The 24,967-nt window shown below is 36.2% G+C and overlaps 3 protein-coding genes across 11 annotated transcripts in view; 1 reads left to right on the forward strand and 2 right to left on the reverse strand.

Moving 5' to 3' along the window:
- The window catches only part of LOC127862417 (mediator of RNA polymerase II transcription subunit 26-like), a 312,703-nt gene that overhangs the window by 238,841 nt on the left and 48,895 nt on the right, over positions 1-24,967 (reverse strand). The gene's annotated exons all lie outside the window — the stretch shown is intronic.
- LOC127862418 (chloride channel CLIC-like protein 1) lies at positions 285-23,513 on the reverse strand. Of its 4 annotated transcripts, none has more exons than XM_052401526.1 (8): positions 23,382-23,513; positions 14,460-14,608; positions 11,115-11,390; positions 9,097-9,327; positions 8,377-8,517; positions 7,720-7,896; positions 6,176-6,463; positions 285-3,851 (listed from the first exon to the last, which is right to left on the reverse strand). In XM_052401526.1, the coding sequence occupies exons 1-8, from the start codon at positions 23,482-23,484 to the stop codon at positions 3,333-3,335; spliced, it is 1,884 nt and encodes a 627-aa protein (XP_052257486.1). In that variant the 5' UTR covers positions 23,485-23,513; the 3' UTR covers positions 285-3,332. The 4 variants fall into 4 exon arrangements, with proteins under 4 accessions (XP_052257486.1, XP_052257488.1, XP_052257490.1 ...); XM_052401528.1 differs by lacking the exon at positions 23,382-23,513 and adding an exon at positions 17,087-17,199; XM_052401530.1 differs by lacking the exon at positions 23,382-23,513 and adding an exon at positions 16,981-17,193.
- The window catches only part of LOC127862414 (SCL-interrupting locus protein homolog), a 36,680-nt gene continuing 34,790 nt past the window's right edge, over positions 23,078-24,967 (forward strand). For 2 of the 6 annotated variants that reach the window (XM_052401513.1, XM_052401517.1), the window contains exon 1: positions 23,078-23,119. The gene's annotated coding sequence lies outside the window, so the exon portion shown is untranslated. Of the gene's footprint in view, positions 23,120-23,187; positions 23,316-23,371; positions 23,829-24,967 lie in introns of those variants that run through there. The other 4 variants (XM_052401514.1, XM_052401518.1, XM_052401519.1 and 1 more) reach the window with 3 other exon arrangements.

The following is a 24,967-nucleotide window of genomic DNA, read 5'->3' on the forward strand; positions in this document are numbered from 1 at the left end:
CACTTTTGACAAATTGCGTTTAGCATTATTTAATATATTACCAATTTTACACAAAATGGATCCTAATTTTGACAAATTTCAATTAGAATTTCCAAAGTTGGCTTTTGGGGTCATTTTAACATAGGGAATACATGCATGAATGAAATCTGTAAAACCATTCCTTGGTAACAAGCTTAACCAAACCATTTCTGATAATCTAGCTGACTCAGAAACTTACTTAGGTCTAAATAATACATTAAACTAATACCCTGGTACAAAAAAGACTGCAATAACAAACCAGAGAATTGTATGCTGTAGTTTATTACAAAAATATCTATGATTTAGACTACCATAAATGCATGAAAACATGACAGGACAGTGAAGCACACAATCACATTTGTAGTGCTATGAAGAGCATGATTATCCAAGAAATGACATGAAATATTCCAAATAAATGTCAAATATCACAGTAACGGTACAAAAATGCCAACTAGAACGCAATACAAATACTAACAATGTACGCACATGGACTGACCATCATGAACATTCTCAATTTTTGAGCTCTCCATCATGAACATTCTCACTTTTTTAGATCAACTAAGAGGATGAGTTTTGAGTTTCCACTCAACTCAGTATTGAGAATGTTGGTCAGTGCACAAACAATCTCAAATTTATATATTTACAAGGATATTTCCTCCTCAATCTCAGGTTTAAGTCAGACTCAAACTAAAAAAAAAATGGTGAACACCAAATTGAGCATGATTAAGGTCATCTAAACAAATATTGAGAAAAATGTTAATTCTGAGAAATTGGGACTGCATTTTGAAAGAAGTACTTTCATGATAATAGGCCAAGAAAGTTTAAATGGAGATCTTTATTTGAGTACAAGCACACATTAATGTGATAAATAGAATGTTTACAGTTTTTTTTTTAATATGACTTACAGTATTTTTTTGTACCAAAACAGGACAAATGTACTCACATTCCATCAAAGGATGCACAAAAATGTGCGCTTACAAAGTTTTCCTTGAATTTGACCAATTCACTAGAATTTTTATCCAACATGACTCTCAAACTGGGTTAATATTTCATTAGGACAAATTTCTGCCCCACTTAATCTTTCAATTTACTTACTTGTTGACCCCAGTTTAAAACTATGTTGAGATAGAATTGGGAGACATGTTCTGACCAAGTTTCATGAAGATTGAGCAAACATAAGGAAAGAGAGTTAACAAACTTTTATTTGACGTAGTGACCTTTTTAATTGATAACACATGATCCAGTTGTAAACTTGGCAAAACTATTATAAGGAAAGATGTTTCAAGTAAGTTTGAAAAATAAACAACTTCTAGTGTTCTCAAGCTTTCTAATTAAGTTGATCTAGTGACCTAGTTTTTAACCCCATGCGACCCAGTTTCAAACTTGATTGAATATGATTGGGAAAAAGGTTCTGACCAGATTTCATTAATATTTTGCAATGAATCTCTTGTGTATTAAAAAAATAAACATTGGCAATTAAATATGCACAACAGACGAAAGGTGTTCACAAACACTAACAATGAAGGTGTTGTGCTCATGTGAGCTGAAAACAAGAAGGCCCGAATGGCGCAAAAGCGATCACCAGAGTTCAAGTCGTACCAATTGCCAAATAATTGACCTGGTGGCCTAGTTTTTGACCTCAAAGTAAATGATGTAAATATAAATATTCTGACCAAGTTCAATAAGACTCTGTCATAAATGTTGCCTTTCAAGTGGTAACAAAGTTTTTGTGAGTTTTGACCAAGTTACTTAGTAATAGGACACGTATGATCCAAATTTGAACCTGGCCTAGATTTTTCCAAGATAAACATTTTGGCAAAGTTTCCTCAAGATAGCGGTATACATATTGCCTCTATAGTGTAAAAAAGGTTTTATTTTACATTTTACCAGGCGATGAAGTTTTTGGACGCATTGCAAATTTGGCCTTATATTTTCCATATAAACATTCTTACAAAGTTTCATCAAGATTGTATAAACAATGTGTCCTCTTTAATGGTTATAAGCTAAAGTTGACACACAACGGATGATACGCTACCTTGGATATTAAATGACATCAATAGCGAACAACAGCTTATAAATATTCTTGTGTCATTCCTTTGAAAACTATAAACAGTATTTGAAATGTTGAAATTTATTCACAACCGTTCATATTAATATTGAAAATCTAATTAATTGCATTGGAATATTTGTGATATTCATTTTAAAGAAAATGAATTTACAATTTGGAAAAAGATAATTAAAATTAAAACAAGCAATACTTGAAAATTAACTTGTTGATAATGGTAATGACATAAATATTGGGGAAACATGCAAAATGGGAAAACAGTGTTTAAAGTATAACCAGCCCAGCGGTCTACCGTGTTTGAGACTTACAAGCATTAAACATAATATGAATGTTTCAAATGAAGCAAAATAAAATCCCTGAATTTATTTAACATGAAAACATAAATTGCACAAACCATTATAATTTATACTTTGCGTGGTTTTAGTTGTAGTGAAAAGCAGCAGATTGCAGAAAGAGAATCAATGAAAGCCATGTAAGGTTTTCTGAAGTCCTGCTATTTGAGCAGTGTTCTTGCAAAACTGGACTAAATGCTGATGAAAAGTGTCATCAAAAATTAGCCTGTGCAGTCTGCACAGGCCAATCTAGGAGGACAGAGCGCACACAAGCATTAAGCCCATTTTAGCCAGATCAAGGCACATTTTATTTGTGAGATTTTCAAGGGTAGTGCTCCCAGTGTTCCCTAGTTTAATCAAAAGAATCTCCGAAATATAAATTAATACTGACACCGCCTTAAACTGAACAACACTACATTAGACACAAGCAAATGCGAAGTTTGTCAAATTATTTATGAAAAATTATCAAAGCTTTGCCCTGTAGCATCTGTTGTTAATTTCATATAACTATTAATAAAAACCACCATTTATTTTGGCAGATTAACTTATGTAAAGTAACTTCTTTAATCTTATGTTTTCTGTTATGTTTTAACAGGTACGTGTATAGCAAGAAATTTATGAAGCTGATTATGCTTTCTCAATGACTCAGACATTAGAAACATAGTTTTACTTTTTCATTAATTATGCACCCGTACAGTAATAATGGGAATATAACATATTAAGTACACCACAATCTACAGAAGCAAAATAATAAACAAGTTGCAGAAAAAAATATAGAAAACAAATACACCACAATAAACAGTAGTTATCAGATTATATACCCAATGTTTCATAATGAGTGTATGTAAAGGAATGACAACTTTAAGGCACATTTCGCTTTCAATGGACAAATTATCATTTAATTTATTAGTTAAGTCTTACTCGTGATCAGAACAATCCTCACAACCCACCGTTTCAACATGTACAAAATCAGACGCTGCATTAGTATTCTCTTTATCCTCTCTTTTCTCATTTGGACTCAAATCACGTTCACTACCATCCACATTCTCACCATCAGCACCGAGATTATCGCACGACTGCACCAGTCTAGCTTGTTTCCGCGGTGATGACCTTGAGGATGGGGCAAAAATTGACCTTTGACCTTCAATATGATCTTCGGACATTCCTAATTGTGTTTTACTGGCTTTGAAAGGAGAACACCTTTTATGTAAGTTGTTTGACAACTTTGGTATATTCGAGTGTTTTGTTGGGCTAGCTGGCGGTGTAATTGGGGCCACCAAAACACCTGACCTTGACCCTGGGAGACTGGGTGAAGGATATGACCCCTGGGAGGAACAGTTGTACTCAATGGCCGCCTGCTGAACCTGCTGCAAACTCTGCAACCTTTCTGACAGCTGCTTCTCAGTGGCATCAAGATGGCTTTGCAATTTCTCCAGCTGAAACAATACAGGAATAGTGTTCAGAATCTGAAGCATTTTTAGGGTTAGGCATAAAGCAAGGAGGAACAAGGGCTGTTTGTAAAACATGCATGCCCCCCATATGGGCTCTCCGTTGTAGTGACAGCCATTGTGTGAGTATGTTTTTGTCACTGTGACCTTGACCTTTGACCTAGTGACCTGAAAATCAATAGGGGTCATCTGCCAGTCATGATCAATGTACCTATGAAGTTTCATGATCCTAGTCATAAGCGTTCTTGAGTTATCATCCGGAAACCATTTTACTATTTCGGGTCACCGTGACCTTTGACCTAGTGACCTGAAAATCAATAGGGGGCATCTGCGAGTCATTATCAATCTACCTATCAAGTTTCATGATCCTAGGAATAAGCCTTCTTTAGTTATCATCCAGAAACCATTTTACTATTACCGGTCACCGTGAACTTGACCTTTGACCTAGTGACCTCAAAAACAATAGGGGTCATCTGCGAGTCATGATCAATGTACCTATGAAGTTTCATGATCCTAGGCATAAGCGTATTGAGTAATCATCCGGAAACCATTTTACTATTTCGGGTCACAATGACCTTGACCTTTGACCTAGTGACCTCAAATTCAATAGGGGTCATCTGCGAGTCCTGATCAATATACCAATGAAGTTTCATGATCGTAGCCATTAGTGTTCTTGAGTTATCATCAGGAAACCATTTTACTATTTCAGGTCACCGTGACCTTGACCTTTGATATAGTGAACTGAAAATTAATAGGGGTCAACCGCGAGTCATGATCAATCTACCTATCAAGTTTCATGATCCTAGGCATAAGCGTTCTTGAGTTATCCGGAAACCATTTTTACTATTTCGGGTCACCGTGACCTTGACCTTTGACCTAGTGACCTGACAATCAATAGGGGTCATCTGCCAGCCATTATCAATCTACCTACAAAGTTTCATGATCCTAGGCATAAGCGTTCTTGAGTTATCATCCGGAAACCATTTTACTATTTCTGGTCACTGTGACCTTGACCTAGTGACCTGAAAATCAATAGGGGTCATCTGCGAGTCGTGATCAATCTACCTATCAAGTTTCATGATCCTAGGCCTAAGCGTTCTTGAGTTATCATCCGGAAACCATTTTACTATTTCGGGTCACTGTGACCTTGACCTTTGACCTAGTGACCTGAAAATCAATAGGGGTCATCTGCGAGTCATGATCAATCTACCTATCAAGTTTCATGATCCTAACCCTGAGCGTTCTTGAGTTATCATCCGGAAACCATTTTACTATTTCGGGTCACCGTGACCTTGACCTTTGACCTAGTGACCTGAAAATCAATAGGGGTCATCTGCGAGTCATGATCAATGTACCTATGAAGTTTCATGATCCTTGGCCCAAGCGTTCTTGAGTTATCATCCGGAAACCACCTGGTGGATGGACTGACCGACAGACCGACCGACATGTGCAAAGCAATATACCCCCTCTTCTTCGAGGGGGGCATAAAAAAGTATGATATGAACCTGGCTCTGAAGATATGAGGCTTAATGCATGGCTTATCAGGAACAACACTTTAAATTTTATTGTATTTTTCATTGAAAGGAAGTCCCTTCCTAGCTTCAATCCAGTTCAGGCAGAATGTGTCGACCCTGATTAGCCTGTGCAGACTGGCTAATCCACACAGGCCAATCTGGGAGGACACTTTATGCACATGCATTACACCCTGTTTTCCCAGAGTGAAGCACATATACACTTGTGAGGCAGATACAACATCATCATGCTAAAACCATTACAGGTATTTGTGTTTTGTGTTTTTTTTATTAGGAAAGCAAGCAAGCAGAAGATAACCAACTGCATAATCAAACATTTTACTAACAAGTTGAAAATAAAATTGAAAGCTGAGCACAGTTCCATAAGAATCACTCATAAAGTCATTGAATATACTACCCTAGAAGTTTTTTATATGATCAAAAGCATGATAGGAATTAGACAAAAGCACTAAAGCAAAAAAAATGTGCACACATTTGTCATCTGTTTTGAGATTTGAAAGAAACAGTTAAGAGAACACATTTATATACACTTTTCCTGTATATTTTTTTAATTTGTATAAACAAGTCTGAAAATTGACAATCCATGACTGTCTGAGTAGGTGTCATGGGATCAAATGTGTTAATGTGTGTGAAATACATGAATGACAATAATGAAGAACAAAATGTAAATAAAACATATCTGATTTAACATCGTATGTGCATGTTTACTAGAATCGTGCTTCCATAGGCATAAATAAGTAACTTTAATGTCATACAGTCCTTTGATAACAAATAGTTTACCTGGGCCAATGTCTGCCTACTATTTTCTTCGATGGCCTGCTGCAACTGTTGGTTACCCCCGGTAACAAGAGCTGGGCTTCGCTCGATTGTCAAGAAAAACGGCAGACGTATGCTGTAGCCAAACCACATGAAGAGAAACATGAAGAAAAACCCTGACACGAGAGCTATGGCAACCGGATACAAGGTCAGGGGAAGGTCGATGAGAAGGGCCCGGATGAATTCACTTATTGCACTTCCTACGTCTTTCAGTGGAGCAACGAAGAAACGAACAAACGTTACTCCTATAGCCTGAAATGGAAAGGTACAAATGGTGCATGTTGTGTTGATTGTATGTGAATGGTATTGAAAGATATTTATTTGCATTGGTAGCATTTTGTTTACAATTTTGTTTATTATAATTTAATAGGTGCCTTTCTGAAACATATCGAGTCTTTTGTTTAGGATGCATGTAAATATTTAATAAACTGAAACTAGTAGTTGTTATACAATCACATGTGCTTTTGTAAAAAATATTTGAACCTCAGTCATAAATAGATACTGATCATCGTCCTATCAGCAGACGTCTTATTTTTGCACCCATTCGGCTCGTGCCCGGCCGATGATTGCACGGAAACTGTTTCATTTTGTAGCATCGGGCGGCGTCTGGATTAATTTTAAGTCTCACTTAAAATTTTACCCGACATCAGACCAGGGACATAAACATTAAGTGAGACTGAAAAATACTCCGGACAATGCTACAAAATGACCTTGTAACCATGCTGTCAACGGCCAGGCACCAGCCCGATGATCAGTAAAATACCAGACAGTAATCGGTCTCTATTTCTGAATGAGATATTAAACTGTGTCACTGATGGGACGGCAGACGGCTCCAACGTGACCAGTCTTCATGATGCCTGGGGATGGGACACATTGGACACAATGATTGGCTTATGTTGTGAGTTAATTTCAATATTCTGACAGACATGGACTCGTCAATTACCACATACGACCAATCATAACATGATACAAGCCTTGCTCTATGAAAATGGGACTTGATGCATGCGAGTAAAGTGTTTTCTCACATAAACCTGTGCTCTTTGCACAGCCTAATCAGAAACGAAACTTTCCAGTTTTGCTGCATTTTTTTTTTACAGAAGTACCTTCTTAACAAAAATACAATTTAGGCAAAAAGTGTTGTTCCTGGGGTGGTATTCCAGAAGCATCTTAAGTAAAACTTTATTATTATCCTTAAATTGGGATTTTTTTTTAAGTTTTTCATTTCATACAGCAATAGTGAGGCATCGAAAATTACATCAAAATAACATCATTATGTCACTGTAATTTGAGGAATACCAAAACAACATGCATGTCTTTATTTAGTAAAGAAATACAAAACATTGTAATTTTGAACTTAAGTGAAAGTATTTAAGAAATGACTTAAGATGTTTCTGGAATACAACCCCTGATTTCCATGTTTGGACTGCACAGGCTAATCTGGAGCAACACTTTACACACATACATTAAACCCCATTATCCCAGAGTGAGGCTCCTATAGAAGAGCATACCTTTGTAGGTGGAACCTTTATTAAAGGGTCTATCATGAGGTGTTCATAGTACTCATGACACTTGTCATCCTGGAATGTGAAATAGGACTTCAAAGTGGACCACACGTCCTGTCCTTCATTGCTACACTCAGATGGGATGGACTTTGTTGCCATGGTGTGCTGCTTGATCTCTGCTTGCTGAAATAGGTCATTATAAAAACTTTTTGTTCATTATAAATACTTTTGGTACATTATAAATACTGTTGGTTCATTATAAATACTTCTGTTCATTATAAATACTTTTGGTGTCTTAAAAATACTTTTGTTTTATTATAAATACATTTGGTTTGAATACTCAGTGAAAGGTCACAATTTTCTTTTGGCAAACTTAGCTTATGTTTGCTAAACAGGCAATCATATTTGAGCCTCACTTTTAGAAAACGTTGTTTAACTTAGCCTGTGCAGCCCACAAGCGTTATTAGAGATAACCCTTTCTGACTAAACTGGATATTCGATAAGAAGTGACTTCCTTTGAACAAAACAAACCATAAATGCAGAAAGCTGCAATTCGGAAAAAAAGGGTTTAATATATGTGCTTAAAGTCTCATCCCAGATTAGCTTGTACAATGTGCACAGGTTAATCCGGGATGATGCTTTATGCACATGCAATTGGCCTACCTTGTAAAGCTCGAACCACGTCCACGGGATACTGATGACAAACATGAGCACTATGAGCTGACTGACTCGACGACGCCAGGGTATCTGCAGCTTCAGCTCTATCAGCAGTATGATGGACGCCAGCGTGAACAACATGACGAACTGCAAACAATAGAAACAACAAGAATGGTAATTATGTCATTTACAATATGGGACCGTCATTATATTATTAATATCCACTGCTATTCACTAAGAATAACATGACGAACTGTGAACAATAGAAACAACGGGAATAATTGCTATGTCCTTTATGATAAGTGAGCAACATTTTTATTATAAATAGCCACTGCAACAAAAAATCACCCAAGACAAATGTTTACAAACTGACAAAAAGGATGTTTAAACATGATCATACAAAAAATGAGATTTCACAAATGCGCTTATAAATTAATAAATACCATTTTTGTATGACGTCACCCTTATAATGATCGTAACAGCTTACGTGAAATAAAAATTACTCGATTGGGAAACCTTGAAAACATGCACTGCACCTCTTTGAAATAACCATTCTGTAAACTTTGACGAAATAGGCAAGCAAAATGGACGAGCTGCGCATATTAGAGGATGACAGACCTAAGCATGCATACACAGACAAATCGACGCCTACCATTTCTCTTTCCCTACGCCATTCAGCTAGGGATAATAATGGCTCTCGCATTACAAAGGCAAAATAACTGATACCTGAACAAGCCTGTCCAACTTGAGTCCAATCTTATCCTCCGTCCACAATGCAGTTTTTTCTATGGCACCTAGTTGCGAAGACGCCACAAGACCGATCATGCCTGACAGGATTTCATGCACATCATGTACATGTTTTTGATCACCTCCCTTGGTAAATTTCTCTAGGATTGTAACCTGACTGGCTGACAATGAAATGTGCATGACATAGTCTTGGGTACCCGCGCTGGGCAACTAAAATATTGAAATAATAATTGTATATAATTATGTAGCATCTCCAAACTTATTCATAGACATAAAAATGTATCTTAATAGCCAAAATCAGGGCCCATATTCATCAACCCATTCTCAGGGGTGGGCATATATCATCAACATATTGTTGTAAAAACTAGAGATTTGTCACAGACGTGACGTATACCCCCACGTGCCGCATTATCATTTATGGCCATTTCGACCTTTGAACTCTTGAATTCTTCGCATGACATACCGTCCAAATTTATGGCCATTTTTTTACTTTTGAACTCCAAGTGTGACCTAGACCTTTGAGTTATCGACATAATTCTTTTGCATGACACATCGTCCAATGATTGTGAACAAATGTACCAGGTATTTTTTAAATTTCACAATAAATGACATAGTTATGGCCAAGACAAAATCATTTATGGCCATTTTTGACCTTTGAACTCACAGTGTGACCTTGATGTTGCAGATATTGACATAATTCTTTCGCGCGACACACCGTCCAATAATGGTGAACAAATGTGCCAAATGATTTTGAAATCTCACAATGAACAACATAGTTATGGCCCGGACAAGCTCATTTATGGCCATTTTTGACCTTTGAACTCAAAGTGTGACCTTGACCTTGGAGTTATTGACGTAATTCTTTCGCGCGACACACCGTCCAATGATGGTGCACACACAAGCTCATTTATGGCCATTTTTGACCTTTGAACTCAAAGCGTGACCTTGACCTTGGAGTTATGGACATTATTCTTTCGCGCGACACACCGTCCAATGATGGTGAACAAATATGCCAAATGATTTTAAAATCTCACAATGAATAGTTATGGCCCGGACAAGCTCATTTATGGTCAGTTTTGACCTTTGAAACTCAAAGTGTGACCTTGACTTTGGAGATATTGACGTTATTCTTTCGCGCGACACACCGTCCCATGATGGTGAACAAATTTGCCAAATGATTTTAAAATCTCACAATAAATGATAAAGTTATGGCCCGGACAAGCATTTGATCCTTGAAATCCAACTGTGACCTTGACCTTGGAGATATCAACATACTTTTTTCAGGCGACACACCGTCCCATGATGGTGAACAAATGTACCAAGTTATTTTAAAATCTAACGATAAATGACATAGTTATGGTCCGGACAAACTTTCGGTTTAAAACACACTAAGTGACCCCGTAACCTAGTTTTTGACCCGGCATGACCCATCTTCAAACTTGACCTATACATAATCAAGATACAACTTGTGACCAAGTTTGGTTAAGATGCGATGAAATTTTGGGACAGACCAACCGACAAAGTGACTCCTATATAGCCCCCATTACCAATGGTAATGGGGGTATAAAAACAACTGTATAATAAAAGGTGACAACTGCCATGCTAGAGTCGACTATCAAGAAGTTAAAGTACATGACAATTTAAAGAATTTTCAGACTTAAGTCTAAGAATCGGTTGATGAGTACAGGCCAAGGTCTACTATGAAGGAAAATACTCAATGTGTATGTGCAGAAACATGTTTAGAGTACACTTTTATAATTAATAACCTTGTACCTGAGATTTCTCAAGTACAAAAAGGAGCATATATCAATGTACCAGTACATCTTGAAATTAACCTTAAAGTGTTTCATCCTCAACTACTCATGAGTGAGTTATGGAGATTAAACAAAGCTAAAAATATGTGGTAACTATAGGCTAAAACTGTTGGCTAGATTAAGCCCAAATTGACATTAAGGAGCATAGTGTAAAACAATTGAGCACATAACAGATGTACATACCTCATGTTTCACATGATCCAGAATTGAGAGTATATACTTCCTCAACAGAGGAATGGCAACTTTGTCCCCAGCGTCCTGGGCATCACATTTACACTGGGGGCATGCTGCGGGGGGAGAAGTTGGGCAGGCGGGACAATCTGGACCAGGGTCCGGATATGGAAGAGAATTCTCACAATCCGGTAAGGTCTTACTTGCATCAGCTGCAGTGTCAGTATTTACATGGACAGACTTTGTCTCTGCATCACCATTGACACCTGCTTGTTTGGTGAAAACCATCTAGAAGAAATTATTAGAGCATTGTTATCATTAAAGAATAAGTGGAGGAGACATATGTTTATTTAGAAATATATTTTACAATAACAATAACAAACAACTTTATCAAAGTACATTCCACCAAGCAATATAATAATTTACCAGTAAATAATTTATTTTATTATTTACCAATATTATTATTTATTAGTCCCCTACCGGTTTCACCGGAGGGGACTTATCGTTTTGTCTCCGTCCGTCCGTCCGTTTTCTGGATCCTGAGTTCTGAATATTTTTTCATGAAACTTGGAACATGGATAGATGGCAATATGGACATTATGCACGTCATTTCATTTTGTTCCTACGTCAAAAATTGTGGTTGCTATGGCAACAAATGGACTAGAAATAGTGCTGATAATGTTTTTTTTTTTTCTGGATCCTGCGATAACTTTAAAAGTTCTAAATATTTGCTCATGAAACTTGAAACATGGATAGACGGCAATATGGACATTATGTTTGTCATTTCATTTCGTTCCTACGTCAAAAATTGTAGTTGCTATGGCAACAAATAGACTAAAAATAGTGCTGAAAAATGTGTTTTTTCTGGATCCTGCGATAACTTAAAAAGTTCTTAATATTTTTTCATGAAACGTTCAACATGGATAGATGGCAATATGGACATTATGCACGTCATTTCATTTTGTTCCTACGTCAAAAATTGTGGTTGCTATGGCAACAAATAGACTAGAAATAGTGCTGAAAATGGTGTTTTTTTCTGGATCCTACGATAACTTTAAAAGTTCCTAATATTTTTTCATGAAACTTGGAACATGGATAGCTGGCAATATGGACATTATGCACGTCATTTCATTTTGGTCCTATGTCAAAAATTGTGGTTGCTATGGAAACAAAACAATAAATAATCTGAAAATGGTGAAATTTCTGACATTGGTGTAGCCGGTAGGGGACTTTTTTTGCCTGGCAATAGTCTTGTTGATTCTATTATTGTCTTTTAAGACACATATAAGTTTATTACATTAGACACATAACAAGGGCTGTTTGTAAAACATGCATGCCCCCCATATGGGCTGCCAGTTGTATTGGCAGCCATTGTGTGAAAACGTTTTTTGTCACTGTGACCTTGACCTTTGACCTAGTGACCTGAAAATATGTAGGGGTCATCTGCCAGTCGTTATCAATGTACCTATGAAGTTTCATGATCCTAGGCCTATGCGTTCTGGAGTTATCATCCCGAAGCCATCTGGTGGACGGACAGACAGACATAAAAAGTTATCAAACTTTAACCAAGGTTAAAGTTTTGGAACCAAAAACCATTTTACTATTTCGAGTCACTGTGACCTTGACCTTTGACCTAGTGACCTGAAAATCAATAGGGGTCATCTGCCAGTCATTATCAAAGTACCTATGAAGTTTCATGATCCTAGGCGTAAGCATTCTTGAGTTATCATCCGGAAACCATTTTACTGTTTTGAGTCACTGGGACCTTGACCTTTGACCTGAAAATCAATAGGGGTCTCTGCCAGTCATGATCAATGTTCCTATGAAGTTTCATGATCCTAGGCGTAAGCATTCTTGAGTTATCATCCGGAAACCATTTTACTGTTTCGAGTCACTGTGACCTTGACCTTTGACCAAGTGACCTGAAAATCAATAGGGGTCATCTGCCAGTCATGATCAATGTACCTATGAAGTTTCATGATCCTAGGCTTAAGCATTCTTGAGTTATCATCCGGAAACCGTTTTACTGTTTCGAGTCACTGTGATCCTGACCTTTGACCTAGTGACCTGAAAATCAAAAGTGGTCATCTGCCAGTCATGATCAATGTACCTATGAAGTTTCATGATCCTAGGCCTAAGCGTTCTTGAGTCATCATCCGGAAACCATCTGGTGGACTAACCGACGGACAGACGGACCGACCGACATGTGCAAAACAATATACCCCCTCTTCTTCGAAGGGTGGGCATAACAAGGGCTGTTTGTAAAACATGCATGCCCCCCATATGGGCTGTCCGTTGTAGTGAGAGCCATTGTGTGAATATGTTTTTTGTCACTGTGACCTTGACCTTTGACCTAGTGACCTGAAAACCAATAGGGGTCATCTGCCATTCATGATCAATGTACCTATGAAGTTTCATGATCCTAGCCATAAGCATTCTTGAGTTATCATCAGGAAACCATTTTACTATTTCGGGTCACCGTGACCTTGACCTTTGACCTAGTGACCTGAAAATCAATAGGGGTCATTTGCGAGTCATGATCATTCTACCTATCAAGTTTCATGATCCTAGGAATAAGCGTTCTTGAGTTATCATCCGGAAACCATTTTACTATTTCGGGTCACTGTGACCTTGACCTTTGACCTAGTGACCTGAAAATCAATAGGGGTCATCTGCAAGTCATGTTCAATCTACCTATCAAGTTTCATGATCCTAGGCCTAAGCGTTCTTGAGTTATCATCCGGAAGGTCACCGTGACCTTGACCTTTGACCTAGTGACCTGAAAATCAATAGGGGTCATCTGCGAGTCATGATCATTCTACCTATCAAGTTTCATGATCCTAGGAATAAGCGTTCTTGAGTTATCATCCGGAAACCATTTTACTATTTCGGGTCACTGTGACCTTGACCTTTGACCTAGTGACCTGAAAATCAATAGGGGTCATCTGCAAGTCATGATCAATCTACCTTTCAAGTTTCATGATCCTAGGCCTAAGCGTTCTTGAGTTATCATACGGAAATCATTTTACTATTTCGGGTCACCGTGACCTTGACCTTTGACCTAGTGTCCTCAAAATCAATAGGGGTCATCTGCGAGTCATGATCAATGTACCTATGAAGTTTCATGATCCTAGGCCCAAGCGTTCTTGAGTTATTGTCTGACAACCACCTGGTGGGCGGACCGACAGACAGACCGACGGACCGACATGAGCAAAGCAATATACCCCCTCTTCTTCGAAGGGGGGCATAAATATTACATTAAATTTATTATGACGTTACAATTTTGAAGATAACAATCACCATTTCAAGACACGTCCGTTTCCAAGATATTGTTACACTAATTTCAAGAAATGGTACCTTATCTTTTTTCAGCATTGTATTTGTAGATGGATCATAGTTGAGCATGTCATTGGGATCAATCCAGTCCTCCCGACCATCTTCCAGGCCAGAAACAACCCCAAGGACAAGCATATACAGTTCTATGCCAAAAAACAAAATTTTCATATCTGAAAAAAAGTAAACGGGTATCTCATCAAGACACTAAACATACAACTCACATGCATCAATCACCAATTACAGGACTGTGAATGTTACATTACCTAAATATACTTTCACAATATTCAAATTTATTGGCATTTACAGGTGATCTATAACAGGTAATGGATTGTCATGGGCAGAGTTTAATCATTCATGTCTTGATCTCAGGTTAAAAATATATCGGATGATTCCATGATATTGAGCGTATCCTGATATCGACATTTTGTTGACATTTAGAACGAAGCTCTCGTGATGGCGTTACACTCAAGGGCTCGGAGTATTTTACTTCACTAACATTACTACGCTTGAAAATAAACACAACCAATATTAAGAAAAACAAGTATAATTGCATTCAAAATCTTACTTCAAACAAGAGACAAAATTGTCACAAAACCAGGTTTCAATTTGAAAAAAGTCTGATAAAGGGAGACAACTTAAAATGAACTGATTGTTTATAATTAACCCCCTTTGTTTAAAAATAAATCTATTTTTAGTTGTGGCGACCTTGACTTTGGAGATATTGACGTAATTCTTTCAAGCACACCCTCCAATGATGGTGAACAAATGTGCCAAATGATTTTAAAATCTCACAATGAATGACATAGTTATGGCCCGGACAAGCTCATTTATGGCCATTTTTGACCTTTGAACTCATAGTGTGACCTTGACCTAAGAGATATCGACGTAATTCTTTCGCGCGACACACCGTCTAATGATGGCAAACAAATGTGCCAAATGATTATAAAATCTCACAATGAACGACAAAGTTAAGGCCCGGACAAGCTTGTTCTGCCCGCCCGCCGACATTCGCCAATATAATAAACAGTTTTTTCCTTCGGAAAACCTGGTTAATAAAATAATCAAAATTTTTCATTCATTTTATTAGTCATCTTCATTTAATTTTGGCGTACATTGCAAAGTGAAGCTGATGACTGCAGAACTGTAGTGGAAACATAACACTAAACAAAAATACTTTTTCTCAATTTCCTGAAAAAGTTGCATAAAGTCAATGTTGATTCTAGCCCAAGAGCAGAGAGAGCACATCGCGTCAACAGGTCACTGGTGTTCAGAGGGAATAGCCCTGTTACAATTGGATGTTTGTAACATCTAATCTTTTAATAGTTCATTGAATCAAATTTTGAAGTTTAATTGGCTTAATTCCTATTGCAATTGAGAGCTCTCCCTTTCTGGAAGTGACATCTTGCTTGCAGGTATTAAAGCAATGCGCGTATTGGATGTTATTGTGGGTGTGTATGGAACTTGTTGCAATAATTCAACTCTCAGCTTTATTACCTACCGGTAAAGGTTTGCTGAGAGTTGCAATGCGCTGTCTATTGTTCTCAGGTGCAAAATTTTATCTGCACTGCAAGGGCTAAGGAGTACTGATACTGCAAAAACTTATCAGCATTTACCTGTCTAAATCACAAACCCATGCAAATGGTACCATTTAAGCAAAAAAATATTTTTTTAAATCTTCCTTATCATTCTTGCGGTCTATCAACCATATTGGAAATGTTGCTCACTTTAATTAAGTGTCGTTATCAGTAAGGTAGCAGTAAACCAATCTTTTGCATGTTCGATGTAGCCTAAGTCGATAGAATGTCAATAAAAATGTAGAAAATGGACACTGTTCCAAATTTAAATATGAAAATGTCAGCAAGAATAGTGTGTTGAAACATCGTTGTGTTGTTTAGGTTGCATGAAAAGGATAATGACTGTAGGCTGATATTCAGGTAAATTCAACGTCTTTTTGAAGTTTATTCATAGCTTTCCTTAATATGGAATCTCTGCCAAGAACTGCAATTGTGTTTATGAAGGGTTGCATATGGACTCCCAGAGCCATCATTGCAAATATTATCAAAGCCAAAGGCTCTGGGAGTCCGTTTATATGGACTAGTATGGAATTATCAGCTTTGCGTGGTTAAACATGCTGTAAATAAACTATTTAGACATGGATATAACAGGAATTAATAATTCTTTGGAGGTAAATAGTTTATTGCATCAATTCAGAAATTCTTTTACTTGTTTCCTTGAATTACTAACGACTCGTCCCATGTTTTATAACGACTCGCCCCACCTATATAATGACTCGCCCCACCTATATAGGTGGGCGAGTCGTTATAAAACATGGGGCGAGTTGTTATGGGGCGAGTCGTTAAGGGGGCGAGTCGTTACATTACCGTTTCCTTTACCACTCGATACACGATAGTATATTTTGTAAATGTTGTGTATTACAAGTGCCAAAAAATGCAAGTACCTTTAATTAATGTTTCTTATTTGCAATATATATCTCCCTGGATAAAATCCCCAGTGTAAACAAGTCTTTTTAATTAAGTCTTACTCAAATAAAACAAGAGTCAAGAGTCTGAATAGACACTCTGAGTCTCTGTGACATAGTCTGTCAGTGACAGTGGACAGTCTAGAGTTTAAGACTGAAGCAAACCTACACATTGTCACTGAATAGTTTCACTCCATTTCCATGTTATCAATATAATCGTTATTTATTTTTTTCTCCGTCTCTTTTTTTTCCCTTACAAACAAGTGTTGCAAGTGTTGCTTGTTTGCGGCTAAAATTAATCGGATAGATAGGTTAAATTCTACTAAAAAATTCTGAAAGTAACGCCTATTTCTAAACAGTTCCTTCTCCTCTGGTTTAAATGCATTTGGCGATCCCACTCTTGCCTTTTGTGAATATTTCCAGTATTCTATTTGTGCCTGTAACATTGTGATGCATTTCAGTGGGGACTACGATGAAAGATTAACGCACATGTGCGTTTATTGAAAGTCTGTGCTTTTGTTGAAATCTCACTGCCCAAACCCTGTTTTCCGATTTATCTATCTACCTGATACAGAGTGAAAAGTGCATAAATGAATAATTACTGCTACATAAATGGAAAATTACTGTTCCATCGATGTGTTATTTATAAGTAGAGACTCATAAATAAAATAACGGCGAGGCTTGCTGTTTATCACACATCCACGCCCCCGTATGAAAAAGAAATAAGCACACATACAAATATAATCGCCACAACTATGCATTTTCTGCACATTTTAAGTATGGATATTTTGTTTCAAAATGGTTATTTTATTGCTTTACAAATGTTGCTTTGCATTCCAACTGGTATATATTGCTAAACCTAGAAAAAACATTTTGGTTAATTTAAAATACATTTTATGTACCGGCAAGTTTCATGTTAACAAGTTCATCAAACTGGTGCAATGCAGATCATTTGGAGGAGTCAAAAGAGACAGCATTGCAAAATCTTGCTTTAAAAGCTGTATTAGAAGTTGTTGCTCGTGTGAATATGAGTACCGGTATTCTAATTGGAATGTGAACATCCTTTCTATTTCAAAAATTCTCTGCCGAAACGGACTAATGCTAACAGAGAGTACTATACTGGCATTTCCGGTTAAGGAAAGTTCGATATAATACTCACAATGATCGCGTGTGTGTGCATGCGTGCGTCCGAGCATGTCCTGATTGGAACATTGTTATTCATTATGTCATGGCATCAATCATACTACGACGAGTGGCATGTTACACCTGTCTCCCTCATTTAAAATGAAGCGTCACTATTTGATATCAAAAAGGTCAAATATGACTTTTAACAACTAGTTCGGGCTGTTATTGTGTCATTCAACGTGCAATTCTTACTTACTAAGCGCAACTGACCACCATGAGAAAACAGCAGGTCACGCATAAAAACTCGGATATAATTTTTAAATTGAGATTCAAATATTACAAAATTCGAGTTTTAGTACTACAGTTGTAAAGCGTTTTGGGGATACCTAAAGCGACGAGTTCGTTTACGGATAACATCCAGTTATCAAATCCTTAATGAAATTTTAATATTAAAAAAATCATATGAATTTATCTAGATGTTATTGATACGAGAACGTTCTACGAGCACGCCTTCAACATCAATTTTGAAAGAAACAATTTACGTAGCCTTTAAAGCCAAGTACCACATCTTGATATCAAAGTGTTTGTTTTGTTAAATTTGATTCATTTGTGCGAAAAATGAAGATGTTATTGTTGATTCTGAGTAATATGTCTTTCATCAAAATATTTACTGATATAAACACCTACTAACCCATTTTAAAAAAAGTTTGAGAAATTCATCAGTTGATCGGCTTTCCATGTGCTGACAATAATGTTATTTGCGACTTCAGCAATGATTCAATGGAATTGATACCTTTCATCACTATGGATGCTAACAATAATGGTAATCTGATACTTTAAAACCATAATGTTGCATATTTTAGAATCCAAAGAGGACCCCCTTTACAACGTTACCATAAGATCGAATGAATAATGCTTTTATAGTCATTTTAATCATATCCGGGTTTTACTTAAAACACAGATTGTCATAATAAAGAAGATAAAAATATGCACCAACTTCGGTCGCAATTAGCAGTAATTTTATGCAATTGTCACAATATATTTTTACATACATGTATTTACAAACGGCGGAGGAACATCATTACAATGGAACCAAATAATGTATGGTCGCTTGGAAAACTGATGCTTTTATAACCCCTTTTATCTTTTCCGGGTTTTCCTCAATATATTGGTTTGTGTAAAAAACGGTATCGATCGGTAAACTTTGGCTCGATTGGTCATTGTCGGCTCGGGTACTACTTACATGTACCCCGGGTACTCTTAAGTATACTTACATGTACCCCGGGTACGGTAAATATACTAAAACGTACCCGGGAAATTTAACGCTAAATCGGTCGTTGTCGGCTATTTTTTTTAAATTAATTATATACACATGTATGTCAATTTTCTGTAAAATGGCCTCTATATTATCGAAACTCATACTCACAAAGCATGTTGACGCAGTTTTTTTTAAAGAGAAGTTTGTTTAAGATAATCGGTAGCGCGTTTTACGACATCGGATTTTAGGCGGGAATACAACTCGGGTACAGTCTAATATCGACCGGGTACGATTAAGTATATTTACCGTACCCGGGGTACATGTAAGTATACTTAAGAGTACCCGGGGTACATGTTAGTAGTACCCGAGCCGACAGTGACCAATCGAGCTAAACTTTGGCCGCGATTCAAAGCCAGAATCTGGATACCGACAAACAAGATTGTTACATCTTTAGAAATGTTAGAGGATCTTTTTTACAAAGGTACCATTATAATTAATATCGAATTAATAATAATGTTTTTATAACCACTTTTACCTTTTCCGGGTTTTCCATTAGGCATTTTTTGTGTGCGAAAAAAAATATACCGATTTAGACCGCGATTTACAGACCGACCCTGACCCTGCCATACAATATGTTTTCATCGTTAGATACTTTGGAGGTTATTCTTTCCAACGGTGCCATTATAATTCATATCGGACGAATAATAATGCATTTATATTCATTTTTACCTTTTCCGGATTTTACCTAAAAGATTTCCAGGTTTTTCGGGTTTTATACTAAAATTCGCTTCCACAAACCCTTTAAGAGACTATTTTACCACATACTTTGGCTAGAACCCAAATTATGCCTTGAATTTGTTTTGCGGACCTTTTAATAGTTTGGAGTATGAACGAATACATTATTAGCTCAGTTGAATTATCCGAAGAGATATTAAATAATTATAACTCTCTGATTATACTCCTTTAATTGACGTTTCGGCATAATGCCTTTATCAAAACATTGGAAATTATATGTTAACTACATTTTTACGTCTTTTGACTGCACAATTTGAATAACAAAGAAAAATGTTTTTAAACGTCAAATGACGTTGTACATGATGACGTCATAAATGGCGTTATTTAAAATGGCGCCAAAAAATGTAAAAATTCGCCAAAAATGAAATGACGTTAAACACTTACATATTTTGTCTTAATCTTATGTAAAATGTGTGCTTTATATATTTAATAAATTGATATTTAACAATAAAACAATCATCATCATATGTAATTATAATCGACCTAAACTTATTATCATTAATTAAATAGGGTAAACTTATTTAATGACTTTAATTATTTCAATCCATATCTATGTAAAATATTATAATGATATTTGATTAAATAATCATATATACTTGCTATTCTATATAACATATACACATTATGGATAAGATAAATTGCATAAAGTACTCTTATTTTTACATACATTTAGGTTGATGTTTACTATAAAATGTTTTTCACATATATTTTTTACAAGATAGTTTCCCGTAGCAGGACATCAAGTTGATTTTTTTGTATTAAGTCCATTTGGCGATTGTGTTTGAAACTTCTTTATGAATTCCAGTTCTTTAATAAGTCTGTAATAATGGGAACTGTCTCTTATTTGTGTTAACACTGATACACCCATATCCTGCACTCTGTGGCCAGCACCATTGAAATGTTCTGAGATCGGTTTATTTCTTCGTAGCCGCACGTCAGCCTCATGTTCTTTGGCACGTTCCTTTAATGATCTGCTTGTCTCTCCGACGTATACCATCTTTTGGCATTTAATACAAAATATACCGTACACCAAGTTATAAATGTTACAGTTCTGTTTTATTGCTTCGTTTGGAATTTCGCTTTTTGGGTTGTTTTGAAAACCTCTTTTCAACATTTTACAGACTATACAATTAGTTTTACACGATTGTGGTATTAGTTGAGAACGTTTGTTTATTTCTTTATTTGTTTTTCCATGAACTAAAATGTCACCGATATTCCTATCTCGTCTGTATGCAACTATTGGTACGTCTGGGAATATATTTTTCATTCTGTCTGATTTATATAGTTTGTCGGTATGTTTTCGAATTATTGAGTGGATATTTGGAAGGTTGTTAGAATAAGTTATAGCTAGTGGTACTCTCTTGTTGGCTGTTCTATTTGTTTCTTTTTTCTTAAGTAAGTCTTTCCTATTTAAATTATCAACTCGGGATAATTCATGGTTTACAAATTTATTTGGATATCCTCTTTTTTGTAGATTCTGTTTTAGTTCTTTTTTCCGATGTCTGTATTTGTTTTCGTCAGAACATATTCTTTTTAAACGTATTCCTAATCCATAGGGTATTGCTTTCTTCACATTTGTTGGATGGTCTGAGTCATATTGGACATATTGATGTTTATCGGTTGGCTTTGAGTATAAATCAGTTGTTATTTTATTATCTTCTAGTTGAATTTTTGTGTCTAGGAAGTCTATATGTGTTGTGTTCCATCTTAATTCTACTTTGATGTTTTCATGTATTTTGTTAGCATAGTCAAAAAAATTCATGAGTTCGTCAATTCCATGTGTCCATAGTCCAAACCCATCATCTATGAAACGTTTATAGAATATTGGTTGTTTATTGTATTCAGATAATTGTTCATCCCATTTTCTCATGTAACAACAGGCATAATTTCTCCCAAGTTTCGATCCAATAGCTACTCCCTCTTTTTGTCTGAATACATTATTGTTAAATTACTTCTGGACAATAAATTTCAATGTTTCCGCGATTAAATTAGACTAATTATCATTTATCTAGAAAAATTGCATTACCCGATATGTACATGTCACAAAATGACTAATAGCTACACATTTTAAGTTATATTGAAAATCATGGCACATTTAATCACAGTGTAGTTTGACTTCATGTTAACGACAGCGAATCACAAGGCTATTTGCTGTTTTGTAAATGGAGAAAATAGAGAGATTTTAAAAACTTCAGAGGTAATAATGTCAAATTGGGCGTAAAGGGGGGCCTTTTCACAGATTTTGGAATGTTTTGAAGTTTGTCATTACTGTAAATGCTTTCTATTGATAAATGTAAATATTTGCTCTAAAAAGCTTTATTAAAAAAAAACAAGAATAAAAATAAAAACAATAATAAAAAAGGAACCCTCAGCAGGGCTCGAACCACTTACCTCTGGAGCCCTGGCGTAAAAAGTCTCCGACTTAGACACCTCGACTATCTTTCCGCTTACAATGCAATATGTATTTTATGCTATATATAAGTAATCCTCGTAGTTTCACAAAATATAACGACAACAACAGAACTCTCCAAATTATTCAATCGTTTCGCGTTGCAACGCTTAATAATTTTCCGGTTTTTAAATCGTCAAAAGATGCATATAATGGCTACATTAGAGCATGGTAAATGTTCAGTATTACTGTTTCCTCACAAATATCATAACTAAATCGAAAATTTGCGAATCTGAAACAACTTTTTAAAATTTTGTCAATTTACCAAAACGTGAAAAGGCCCCTTTATTGGCTCTTTCCAAAGATTTGTCAATGTGTGGTCTGTCAAAAGCTCTTGTTCCTAAATGAAAATAAACAGTCAGTGTCACTGTACAATTTTCAATGCGAGTTCATATCAGCACTTTACAGTAAATTAAACTTTACAATAATGATGAAACTACACAACCGAGTAGTAAAGACTAAAGGTTCGAATTTGAAACATGACGAATAGTTGCGCGCCAAACGTAAATCAAATAATTTTTGTGTCTGCGCATGCGTATTCAAAATACACATTGGATGTAATGTTTTGAGAAGGGGTACGTAGGTTATATTTCCGATATTTTTTAAGTTTGTGCAACACGCACTGGAAACATATACTTTAACAACCGTAATATATTAACCCAAATGTTTTTGTTAAAAAATATCTATTAAACCCTATAATTTGATATTCTTAATAGAAAACAGTTAGACTTGGTCGCTTCGCATTTGTTTAGCGATCGGCACCAACTTCCGGTTGTAAACAAACTTGTTCTCTAGTTTTTGTTCAAAGTAACCTTAGAAATGGAAGATATACATTACCATTACTTGATTTCACTGTGCTATTTAATATACATAGACCCTTTTCCCATCTTGACATATGTTGACATAATGATTTCTGCAACCGGCGGAATTCCAAAGACATGTTCGTGCTCGTTCAGAATCTAAGCCTGGTGACAGCAAAAATCAAGTTTTAAAATAGATTTTGCATATATGAGCATCATGTGTATTCAACGGAATCGATATGTAAATTAATAAATAAGAATTTTATAAGTGATATCAATGCCATTGTATTCTCAGTTTCATGGTTTTAGTAAAAAAAAATGCACACTCAATGCAGAGATTATGTATTGTATATTGTGTTATTATTATCGTTAAAGTACCTCTTCTCGAACCTCATTTGTTTACATTTTATGTGCATGCGCGCACTGTAATAGACTTGTCGGGATGGCGAGTCATGTTTCCGTGTATGGATTATAAATAATAAACGTAAGACTATAAGGTTGATGATAATGTTACTATATTTCTTCTTGTTCGATCACCAGGCAAAACAACTGTAACGTCCACATATAAATATACACTAGGTTCACCCTTTCTTTAAGTTGTGTTATGGTTACGATTTGTTTCTTATTATCCCCACGTTTTTCGGAGAAAAAGAGGGGATATTGTATTGATGTGCGTCTGTCCGCCTGTCCGTCTATCCATCCGTCCTGGCCACCTGCTCCTCCTACACTATTAACACTAGAACCTTGAAACTTACATACAATGGAAGCTATGAGCATATGTGCGACGATGACAGTGATGGAATTTTGATCTGAACCCTTGGTCAAAAGTTATGGGGGTTGGGGCGGGGCCGGGTCAGAGATTTTCAGTTATTTTTATGCCCCCCGGTATGGTGCATTGGCCATAACTTTTGCAATATTGATGATAGCAACTTGATACAGTATATTTGGCATGCATGTGTATCTCATGGAGCTGCACATTTTGAGTGGTTAAAGGTTAAGGTCAAGGTCATCCTTCAAGGTCAAAGGTCAAAAAAACAAATCCAAGGGAAGTAATAATCTTTAAAGGGAGGTAAGTAAATAACCTGCCAAATGATATAAAAAAAATCAAAGTGGCGCATAGAGATACACAGTAGTGGCGCAGAGATGTATTTAGTATTCAATTGTTTGTGTTAACTCATCTGTGAAATGGTTAAGCTCAATCTAATGTTTATACAAGGGATAATAAAATATTGGCGCTAAGGGACACCTGTATATGAGAGAAGAGATAGAATGCAGTCAAGCATAAAAAGCATGAGAAACTCATGGAATATAGCCTCAAGAATCTTTAAAAGGGCTGAAACTTTCAATTTGTGCAATTACAATTTCAGACTCATTACTGAACTTTTCCAAAACAGAAGCAAGAAGATTGGCTATAAGAGAGCATGTTCAGTCATCTCATAAGTCATTCCAATTAGGATGACATGTACATAATTGACTACAGTGAAGTTGATTCATTATTATCCCCACGTATTCGGAGAAAAAGTGGCGATATTGTGGTGATGTGCGTCTGTCCGTCCGTCCATCCGTCCTGGCCACCTGCTTCTCCTACACTATTAGCACTAGAACCTTGAAACTCACATACAT

The sequence above is a fragment of the Dreissena polymorpha genome, chromosome 16 (genome assembly GCF_020536995.1).
Source record: "Dreissena polymorpha isolate Duluth1 chromosome 16, UMN_Dpol_1.0, whole genome shotgun sequence".
Taxonomy (NCBI): Eukaryota; Metazoa; Mollusca; class Bivalvia; order Myida; family Dreissenidae; genus Dreissena; species Dreissena polymorpha.